Source organism: Theropithecus gelada, chromosome 4, assembly GCF_003255815.1.
Source record: "Theropithecus gelada isolate Dixy chromosome 4, Tgel_1.0, whole genome shotgun sequence".
Lineage (NCBI taxonomy): Eukaryota > Metazoa > Chordata > Mammalia > Primates > Cercopithecidae > Theropithecus > Theropithecus gelada.
This window is the reverse complement of record NC_037671.1, coordinates 163,873,399-163,885,135: the sequence shown is the minus strand read 5'-3', so window position 1 is coordinate 163,885,135 and position 11,737 is coordinate 163,873,399. Positions and strand designations below refer to the sequence as shown.

General features: G+C 43.0%; 1 protein-coding gene across 1 annotated transcript in view; it reads right to left on the bottom strand.

Moving 5' to 3' along the window:
* The window catches only part of HECA (hdc homolog, cell cycle regulator), a 46,290-nt gene extending 45,803 nt beyond the window's left edge, over window positions 1-487 (bottom strand). The window contains exon 1 of the mRNA XM_025383770.1: window positions 55-487. Coding sequence (XP_025239555.1) covers window positions 55-226 — 172 coding nt within the window. The 5' untranslated portion in view covers window positions 227-487. The remainder of the gene's footprint in view (window positions 1-54) is intronic.
* Between the last annotated feature and the right edge of the window lie 11,250 nt (window positions 488-11,737).

Here is an 11,737-nt window from a genome sequence, read left to right as displayed (position 1 = left end):
CGCCGGGGGGGAGGAGGCCCACCCCCAAAACCAGAAAGGCGGCCCCGAAGCCCAGCGCACCCACCGCCGCCGCCCCGCAGCCGGAAACCGCCGCCAGGGCCCCCCCGGCCGCCGCTCCTGCCGCGCCCGCCGCTGCCAGGGCCCCGGCTCCATTTTCCTGCTCGTCGCCGCTGCTGTTGGCGCGCTTGTTTTTGCGGCCGCCTTTGCTGTTTTTGGGGTTGGGCATCTCGCTCGCGAGCGTCCAGGTAGGTGCCCGGCGTCAGCGAAGGCGGATCCCAGCTGCACGGCCGCTCCCGGCCCTGCGCGAAGCAGGCTCCGGGAAAGAACGGAGGGCGCGAGCCGGCGATTCCCTCGGCACCCGTCTAGCCGCACGGCCCGTGCCGCGCCATCCCGGCCGCCGCGCCCTCTCCGGCTTCCTGGAGCCGGCACGCGGCTACCCGAGGCTCGCAGCCGCGCGGGCGCCGCGGGCCCGGGGCGCGAGCGAGACTCTCCCGAGCCGGAGGGAAAAGGCGGGTCTCCGGCTTGTTTTGATTCGGCTGCGCTGACACGCTCTGGGCCCGCCCCCTCCCGTGACGACACTGGGGATTCGGCCTGGCCGCGCCCACCAGGTGACCTCACGGCTGACGGGACCGCCCGCCTGACGTCACGCCGCGCGCGGGGCCGGGCCACCTCCAGTGACGTCATCCAGGCGTCCCCACCCCGGCCTCCTGGACTCCCGGGTGTTCGTGAGCCGCCCTGTTTGACTTGCGCCACCCGCCAGCGCGGTGGCATGTGGAGTTCTTTGGTGGCCTCCTGACCTTAATGTAATTGAGGCTTAGAACAATATGGTCTGGAAAAATAAGCTGTGACTAGAGCGAGAATGGAAAACAAAGGATTTTGGATTAATAACTCATTCAAAGGCTATGCCCGTCAGTAACAGTAATGAAAGAAATAGGGGACAGGGCGCGGTGACTCATGCCTGTAATCCCAGCACTTTGGAAGGCCGAGGCGGATGGATCACGAGTTCAAGAGATCGAGACCATCCTGGTCAACATGGTGAAACCCCGTCTCTACTAAAAATACAAAAAAATTAGCTGGGCGTGGTGGCGTGCGCCTGTAGTCCCAGCTACTCGGGAGGCTGAAGCAGGAGAATCACTTGAACCTGGAAGCCGAGATCGCGCCACTGCACTCCAGCTTGGGCAACACAGCAAGACTCTGTCTCAAAAAAAGAAAAAAAAAAGAAAAAAAGAAACAGGGTAGGGTTCCCAGACAATGGGGATGAACACCAGGGTCTTGAATGGGAAGCCTTCACAGTCTGGTGGTGAAAACAATTCATTGAAACAAGACCCATCATCCAGGGATGTAACTAGATGTTGCCTGGACTCTGAAGCAGTCCCTGCTTGGGGGGAACCCATCCCTATGCGTAGGGCTCAGTTGTCCTGAAAGATAGGTAGCCAGGTTATGAGCAGTAGGAGATTAGGTGATACCTGTGAAGACAGGCAACATGAGGGGAGAGGACCCCTGGGAAGAGCTCCCCTTGATCTCTTTCTGCAATTCTGTTCTGCCTTTTCAGCCAACTCCTTCCCTTCCTTCAGGTCTCAGCTCAAATACATCACTTCCACAGAGACCTTCCCAGGAGAGCTGTCAGAAGTTCCACCCTGTTATTTTCCTCCTCCATCTCTAATTATGTTGGCAATGTACGTGTTTACTTATTTCTTGCATATCTCCCTCTCACTCAAATGAAACCTCCATGGATAGATTTTATCTGCCTTGGGCACATCAGAGAACAGCTAGCATGAATTTCTTGAATGTATAAATTAGGTTATTTCCTCACGAACTGTGGAGGAAAGACTAGTTTAGCTGACAGCTTTACAGTGTTCCCCTTTTATAGTGTAATCTTTAATTTAGCTCTTCGGTAAAAGCTCTGTCACGGTGTTGTTGTTACCATTAGAGGGTCCTGACTGCAAGTGGTCCAGGTTCTTGGCATTTTGAACAAACAATTGGACCAAACACCCAGCAAAGCAAGGAAAGAAGGAAGCAAGGAAAGAAGAAAGCAGGGATTTATTGAGAATGAAAGTACACTCCACAGTGTGAAAGCGGCCCCAGTGGTGGCTCAAGGTTCCGGATACAGAATCTTCTCAGGTCCAAATACCCCCCTGGAGGTTTCCTACTGGCCACTTCATCCTCACACCATGTAAATGAAGTGGTGGCCCACAATTGGTCTGGTTGCTTGCGGCAACCAATCAGAGGCTGAAGTGGAGTTATAAAGGTCACACTTCTGTGCAAAGACACTTTTTGCACACTTCTGTTCAAAAAGCAACCAGAGGCTAAGGTGAAGTTACAAAGTTGCACTTCTATGCAAAGAAAGACTCCACCCGCAATCAGTCTGATGGGTTGCCGACAGCCAATTTCCCATCTGCCACGCAGAAAAGGTGAGGGTTTGCAAAGAGAGCAGCTTCTGGTTCTTTTGTTACTTAGGTGTGGAAAGTTAGGGTTTTCCTTTCAATTTAGTTTAGGAAGTCGGGGTGAAACGCCCTTAGGTTCCCTGCCTCCAGACTCTATTCTCTGCCTCATTGTGAACTATAGAGATACAGACAGGAAAGTACAGGAAATAATACCCTCCCCCACATTCAGGTAATGGAGAGAGGATTCTGACTGGGAGCTCTGGGCAACCACGGCAGAGTGCATAACAGAGCCTGGAGCAGCAAGGAGGAGCAAGCACTGGATACTCAGGGAAATTGCTGGTTGGACTGTTTAGCAGAAAAAAGAAAATGAAACTTTTAATTCCCTAATGTGTATTAGAGGATAGTGACCCGTTAGATATTTTGTGCTTATATTTTCATGTCTATTTCTCCCCTACCTTGAAATCCCCTAAGTGCTAAGAGAGCAGGGATTGTGCCTAGCTTTCTAATGCTACAGAGTCTAGCATAAACCTTGACACACAGTAAGTATTCAATAAAAATTTGCTGCATGGAAGATACCTAAAGCACTCTTCTTCTGGCTATATTTTTCCAAACCTTAAAATCTCAGCTAAATCATCAATTCTCTAGGAAATCTCTGACAACCCAAAACTAGACTTGTCCCCATATACTCCCTGCACCTCCCTCACCACAGCAGCTTATACACTGGGATATTGCTTTGGTGGCCACCTGGACACCAAAAATGAGAGATGAAGGAGCAAGTGAAGTCAAGAAATTCTGAAAATCAGAGGAAATGATGATGGTGGTTAAAGGGAGACTTCCGGGGGAAGACAGTGGAGCTGTGGAGGAAGATAGTGAATTAGTGTTGCCCATTCAGACTTAGCTTAGTATCATTATTGATACCACTAGAGGTCTCAAAATATGTTGGTGATGTTAGCTTTGGCGTTTCTTTTTTTCTGTTTTTTTGTTTTGTTTTTTTAAGTCGTGAAGGTGAAGACATTTTAGGTTAGAGTACAAGAAAATTGAGATAATTATTTTCTTGAATAAGCACATTGCTGTCATGCCATATTGGATCAGAGTTAGTATGCATGTACCCTGCAGACAGACATTCACACCAGCTGCCTCCCACCTCTACATAACTGAGAATTAAGAATTGGAAACTTTCCACAAAAATATCCTAATTGGCTCAAAGCACCCAGACATGCAGCCAGTTGCTGTTCTAGTTAATTGTGTGAGCTACCTCCTTCTATTCAAACTGAAACAAAATGAAAAGGAGGAAGGAGAAGCTTGCCACTTCTTCCATGCTCAACCTTGCTAATCTGTTTTTAGCCTTAGTCAAATTTGATGTAGAAGCAATAGTTACAATTTTATTGCTACAAAGACAATATACTAAAATCAAGATGCTAGGAACAAAATTTAGGTGAAGTTAAAGGACTCCATTTCCTATGTTCTATCCTGCTGTCCTAGCCCTTTTCCCACCATTTCTCAAGGTGAGAGAGAGAGAGAGGCAGCATACCAAAAGACAAAAGGTGGCAGATGGTACAATGGAACATTCCCCTTAGAAAATTCCAGAAGTATAAAGACCTCCAAGGAACTGAGGAAGCCACTCTGTTCTGTACATCTACACTTGCCTTCTCATTCTTCAATTTCCCTGATCAAATCATGCTCTGAAATAAACTTTAAAAAAAATTATACCTCTATCCTAGGTTTCCTTCCCCGAAACCTCACCCACCCTATCGCTCACTTCTCTGCAAAAACAAAATAAAGCACAGCAACAAATCAAGGGCATCAAAAGCAAACAATTACACCCTTGAGAAAGGGGTGGGCTAATCTTCAGGCTGAACTGGAATAAGCAGTCATTGTTTCAGTGCCCTAGTTTTGTTCATTTGACATTTTGTGCCTGTCTTCTGAGCTCTTGGGGTCAGCTAAGTTTGGATTAGGTTTAAAGTACAAAATATATCTGTTAAGGATAATTGAAGACATAGAATATGGGTAAGAAGCCAAATATCCAAATACACCTTGATCCAAAAGATCATATAGGAACTCAGAAGGAATTCTGCAGATAACACAGTAATGCACACAAGAATATGTCCACAATGGAAACATAAGTTAAAAGGTACTAAAGCCTGATCTGCTAAAAAGGTCACTTCAAATAAATATACCTGGAGCAATGTATTGTCTTTATGCATCAGTTTTTTCTTCTGGAAATAGCCTATCCTATGGCCACAGCTTTTCTTTGAGGAATAATGACAATTGTGATTATAAAAACTTTGAAAAAATGGAATATTAAAGCAAATAAGAATATTGATTAATAAATTCCATAGATCTACTGTCCCTTTAGGCTGTTCCCGATTACCAATATTAATATTTTTCTCAAATATTTGCCCTTAAAATCTCTTTTCCATCCTTTAGTTGTGACTTTTAGATTATTTTCATAATCTATAAAAGCAGTCATAAAAAACGGTCAGAAATTTGTTGAATGATCCCTGAACTTGCTGCTTACTCCAACCTCTGTGCCTTTCTTGCTCATACTATTGTCCCAGTTCAACATCAGTACTATCTTAGGCCCCAGTAATCCCAAAAGGACATTTCCTTCAAGAGATTTATTTATTTATTTACTTTTTTTTTTTTTTTTTTGAGATGGAGTCTCGCTCTATTGCTGAGGCTGAAGTGCAGTGGCGCGATCTCTGCTTTCTGCAAACTCCGCCTCCCAGGTTCAAGTGATTCTCCTGCCGCAGCCTGCTGAATAGCTGGGATTACAGGTGCAACACCACGCCCAGCTAATTTTTGTATTTTTAGTAGAGACGGGGTTTCACCATATTGGCCAGGCTGGTCTTGAACTCCTGACCTCACGATCTGCCCGCCTCAGCCTTCCAAAGTGCTGAGATTACAGGCGTGAGCCACCTAAGAGGCCGCGCCTGGCCTAAGAGCTTTATTTTTGTGTTTATTAATTTTGTTTACTGTCTGTCCTTCCACACTAGAACGTAAGTTTCAAGAGGGTGAGGATTTCTCTGTTAATCTCCTATACATAAAACAGGGCCTGGCATATAGTAAGTGTTTAATACATATTCATTCAATAAAAGAGAATGGAGAGGAGCACCTGAAAGAATAATTTGAGCCAGACCTAATGAAGAAAAAAAAGAATTCTTCTAAAACCACATTTTTATGTTCAGCTAGCATAATATTTAAACCAAAAAGGAATGGCTCAGTTTGGTCTCGATTTGTATAACAAGAACCCATATAATAGCAATACCTTCATCAGCAATTGCAGTGGCCAAGGAATTATCCATTTCTACACTTTGTATTTCTGATATCTCCTCTGGAGTGTCACTGAAATCTCAAAGATTTTTGTCACCTAGTTTTTATCAATATCCCCTATGTTTCTTCCCAATTAAAATCAGCACTTTTCTATTCTGCCGTTCTAAAGCTTGACTTAACCACAGTGCTTCTGTAGGCTGTCTGCAAGATTTGACTTAGATAATACAACACTGGCCCTCTCTAAATGCCTCTTTTAATACGGTGCTAGTTATCTATTGCTGCCTAAGAAATGACCCCACAATTTAACAGCTTAAAACAACAAACATTTATTATCTCACAGTTTCTGTGAATCAGTAATCTAGGGATGGCTTAGCTGAGTCCTCACAAGGCTATAGTCAGCCAACTGGGGAAGGATCCATTTCCAAACTCACTCTTAGGGTTGTCAGCAGGATTCAGTATTCCTCGTGGGTTGCTGGCCCCAGACCTCCCCTCAGTTCTTTACCACAGGACCCTCAGCCTAGGGCAGCTCACAACAGGGCAGCTGGCTTCATCCAAGGGAGCAAGACAGGGAGCATGAGAGAGTAAATAAGACGGATGCCAATCTTTTTTGTAATCTAATCTCAGAAGTAACATCCATCATTTTGCTGTACTCTGTTTCTTGGAAGCAAGTCACCAGGTTTAGCCCAAGCTTGGGTGGAGGAGATTACACAAGGGCATGAACACGAAGGGATGGGGATCATTAAAATCCACTTTAGGGCCAGGTGCAGTAGCTCACGCCTGTAATCCCAGCACTTTGGGAAGCTGAGGCGGGTGGATCATGAGGTCAGGAGTTTGAGACCAGCCTGGCCAAGATGGTGAAACCCTATCTCTACTAAAAATACAAAAATTAGCTGGGCGTCATGGCACACACCTGTAATCCCAGCTAATTGGGAGGCCGAGGCAGGAGAATCTCTTGAACCTAGGAGACAGAGGTTGCAGTGAGCCAAGACTGAGCTCCAGCCTGGGCGACAGAGCAAGACTCTGTTTCAACAACAACAACAACAAAACCATCTTAGAAGCTACTTACCACAAATATATTAATATACTGCTTGCACTCTAAGTTCTCATTTTCAAGGACTTCAAGTGTAGTTTATGAGATAAAAAGCATGGAAAAAGGTAAGACCTTATTCCAGTTCTTCCTTTCCACACTGCTGTTTCAACTAATGAATCTTTGATGATCTTGGATGATAAAATTTCATTAATTTACAATAACTTTTGCAAAAGATCTTTGGCTTAAGTGTTTCAGGCCCCAGCAGTTAAAGAACTGTTGACTTTTAGAACAAACACAATCAGTGTAGTTAGTTCATTGTTGGATCTGAGGATCTACTTCAAGAACACCTATTTTTCCCTAAGTCCTAAGGCTACTGCTCTGCTTGTTTCTGGAGTTTATCTTGATTGATCTTGGCTAGAATTTTCTCTCAAGATTCTGCTTCCTCCTTTATTTCTACTTGGAATGATTTCTACCAAGAATATTCTAAGGAACACTAGTTATATAAGATGTGCCTCTATTTCTGTGGTAAAATAAGTCTAGGAAACACTGTATATTGTATGAGTCACAATATATATTAGCATAGTAAAGATCCTAAAAGTCCAGCAGTAAAAAAACCTGTTTACTCTCAACTTAGAATTTCCCAAATGTATATAACCTATAAATCTTTTTACATGTAATGCCCATTAACATTCTGTGGAAGTAGAGTCCTGCTGTATATTTTTAGGGGAAATAATGCCTTGGAACAACAACAACAAAAATCTACTTCTAACTGGGCACAGTGGCTCACACCTGTAATCTCAGCACTTTGGGAGGCTGAGACAGGCGGATCACTTAAGGTCAGGAGTTTGAGATCAGCCTGGCCAACATGGTGAAACCCCCACCCATCTCTACCAAAAATATAACAATTGACTGGGTGTGGTGGTGCATGCCTGTAATCCCAGCTACTCGGGAGACTGAGGCAAGAGAATTGCTTGAACCTGAGAGGCAGAGGTTGTGGTGAGCCCAGATGGTGCCACTGCACTCCAGCCTGGGCAACAGAGTGAGACTCCATCTCAAAAAAAAAAAAAAGAAAAGAAAAAGGAAAGAAAATAATCTACTTCTGGCACTAGCCATCAGGTGAGTATTGATACAATGGTGAAAAGACAGATATTGGATCCCTCTTGTAAACAACCAGTTCTTTAGAAGACTTCTTGGGAAATATCTTCAAAACTATAAAACTGAAACTGTCAGAAGATATAATACATTAACTACTAATTCTGAATTATGTAAGCAGTTGAATATTCATGGTATTGCTTCCATTTTAAGAAATTTCAAATATGCTATAATTGTTACATGGAACAAAAATTTACCATCATATGAACAATCAGTTTCACTGTTAGTCCAGTGATAAGGACTGCTATGTATGGTTCTGGAGTTAATTTCAGTCAATCTTGAATAGAATTATGTCTTAAGATTTCCTTTCCTCCTGCAGAATATTTGCTCTAAGTCCTTAAATGCAAACATGGTACTGCATGGATTAAAGATGAACACAAATGTGCTACTCCTGTCTTCAAAATGTGGAGTCTATTTGCCTTCTACTTAAATCTAACCTGGCCTTGTGACTTGCTTTGACCGATTAGAAATGCATCAAAAGTGCAATTGCTCTAGTCTGGACCCTAAATTTGCTTTTGCTCTCCCAAAAGCCAGCCACCATGCTGCAAAGAAACTTGAGCCAGACTATGGAATGATGAGAGGCCACATGAAGGTGACAAAGACTCTGTCCTTGACCAAACTTGAGTCAGGTCCCTCTGATTCGTCTTTTTGACGAGGCCCCAACCTTGCCTTGTCCTTAGCCTGCTTAGTTCTCTTTTAGCAAGAATCTTGCTGGGTCAATTTCATAAAAATCCCCAACTTTCCATATGAAATCAGCCTGGACTGCCTTCGGCAAGAATCCTCTTAAGTCAGTTTGGCCACAATCCCCCTAACCTTGATGTTTCGTCTTAGTAATTGTCCATGCACTGACTCCCATGCCTGCTTCTTGGCTACAAATCCCTGCTTTTTCTTGTTGTATTTGGAGTTTAGTCCAATCTCTCTCTCTTAATACAAAACTCCACAGTAGTAGTCCCCTTGAAAAGTTTGCCTTACCATCTCTAACAAATGTCATGAATAACATTTTTCTTTAATAAAAGATCATGGACATGTGGAAGATGAGAAGGGATATTCTTGTTCCAGCCCCAGCCAAGGTCTTAGCTCTGTGCTTCTCAACCGCTGGCAATTTTGCCTTTAGGGACATTTAGCAGTGTCCAGGGATATTTTTGGTTGTCGCTTCTAGCATCTAGGAGGTTGAGGCCAGAGATGCTGCTAAGCAGCCTACAATGCACAGGACACAACAACAAACAATCATCCAGCCCCAAATCTAGTGCCAAGCTTGAGAAATCCTATCTTAGCTGAATATAGCCGTATGAGTCACCACAGCTTTACCACATGGAACAGATTGCCCGGATGAGCCTAGTCAACCCACAGAATTGTGAGAAATAATAAATAGTTGCTGTTTTAAGCAACTCTTGGGGTAGTTTTAGTGCTGTGCTGTTGCTAAACTGGCTGGGAAGGGAGGTGGGAGGGAACCCTGATTTGTAGCATTTCTAGTTGCCCATGGTATAAATACTCCTACTGTGGCCAATTTTAGGTTATCAGCACAAGCCACTGAACTCAAGGTTGGGAAGAGACGTGCACAACCAGCTCTTATGAGCCAATGGGAAATGATTAAATTGTGATATCATAGTAGGCAATGGAGGCAACATCCCATGTACAAGATCTTCTTATGCCTGAAATTCTAGGTATGGCCACTTCCTATATGCTGTTGATCACCTAGTCATAGTTCTCTACTTGTATATTGTGTTAACATTTTTATTAGAAAATTCTGTTTGAAATGCTGAGACACTGATTCTGCAGCCTTCCTGGCTTGGGCCATTTTTTTGCACCATTAAATTTGCCAAGTTGGGTTTACTCAAGAGTCTCCCACAGAGGATCACAGCATGGACTCTACTCTGAACCAATCCTACCACACTCTCCCATTTGTCATACTGTGGCCCATGGTCTGGTTTGGGTTAAAACATTGTCCTCGGTAATCTGTGGGGTTTCTTTGTAAAATGAAACACCTGATCAATACCTAAAGGAGTTGCTCGAAAGTGGAAGCAAGGGTGATAAAAGTACCACTGTGCCTTGTTTGGACCCACACTACAGTATGCTTTCGTTTAAAAAAAAAAACAAAACTTTCCCTTCAAGATAGAGGAAATTCCTTCTATCTAGCATGTAAGCAGAAAACATTTGCTATTTCCTAGGGCAGGCACTTCTAAGGTTTCAGGATAGATGCCAGATTTAGATCCAATGAAGAGTTATTATAATTTTGTGGTTAGGGGCCTGTGTATGGAGCCAGACTTCCCGAGTTGCAGTTTTGGCTTGCTGGCTGTGTGACTGTGGGCAAGATATTTGTGAAATGGGGATAATGGTATCTATTTCAGAGTTAAGACTGATAATGTATGTGTAGTGCCTAGCGCATAGTAAGCTCTCAATAAATAGTGGTTGTTATTACCAGGAGCATTTAAATGTTATATTCGTTGTTGTTATTTGCCTTTCTTCTTTTTTAACTGTAAGTGCTATGCTTTTTCACTGTAAACAAGATTTTTTTTTTCTAAAAGCAGTACTAGTTCTAGGTCAAGGATAAACTCTTTTCAGCATACAACTGTAGTCTCATCCCAGAACAAACCACACCCCACTTCCTGTTGCATGCAGATACAGATACCTTAAAGGGACAGTTTGTGCCAGGGACCCATGCAGGATGCTAAGATTGCAACAGAGCGCACTCTAGTGTACAAAGCTGGGAGCCAGTGGGGGAGGAGATGATGAGAAGCAATGCCTTGCCCAAGTTTGAAGTTGATTTGTCCAGCTCTAAGAAGTTATTGTAAGTTACTAGATAAGAATGATGTGATGAAAATATCGTTTTGGAAGAATACTCTGATAGTAACATTCAGGATTGATTTGATAGAAAAAGCGGTGACAAGGAAGCCAGCTGAAAATCTATTGTATCATTGTTGGGATGAGACGATGAGAATTTGGGGTTAGGGAGTTAAAAGAAGAACAGAGGAAAAGGATGACTATAGGAGACATTTTGAAGGGGGAAAATATCATGGGACTTAAAGACAAAAATTTGATCTTAAAGAAAAGCCATCCCACCAACATCTTATTCTGTTTAGATCTGTACCATAAGTTTCAGTACCCACAAATAAATTGCTAGCATTTTCCATTCTAGTAAAGCCTGCAAGTGGAAAAAATAACCCAATATTTGCTATGTTGGTTTATTTTCTTTTAAAGGACAAAATTAATCTACTATGAATCATGACTTGAAAGTTCTAGGTGAACATAGCACTTATTCCAAAATTGACCACGTAGTCGGAAGTAAAGAACTCCTCAGCAAATGTAAAAGAACAGAAATTATAACAAATTGTCTCTCAGACCACAGCGTAATCAAACCAGAACTCAGGATTAAGAAACTCACTCAAAACCACTCAACTACATACAAACTGAACAACCTGCTCCTGAATGACTACTGGGTACATAACGAAATGAAGGCAGAAATAAAGATGTTTTTTGAAACCAATGAGAACAAAGACACAATGTACCAGAATCTCTGAGAAACATTTAAAGCAGTGTGTAGAGGGAAATCTATAGCACGAAATGCCCATAAGAGAAAGCAGGAAAGATCTCAAATGGACACCCTAACATCACAATTAAAAGAACTAGAGAAGCAAGAGCAAACAAATTCAAAAGCTAGCAGAAGGCAAGAAATAATTAAGATTAGAGTAGAACTGAAGGAGATAGAGACACAAAAAACCCTTCCAAAAATCAATGAAACCAGGAGCTGGCTTTTTGAAAAGATCAACAAAAGTGATAGACCGCTAGCAAGATTAATAAAGAAGAAAAGAGAAGAATCAAATAGGTGCACTAAAAAATGATAAGGGGAATATCACCACCAATCCCACAGAGATACAAACTACCATCAGAGAATACTATA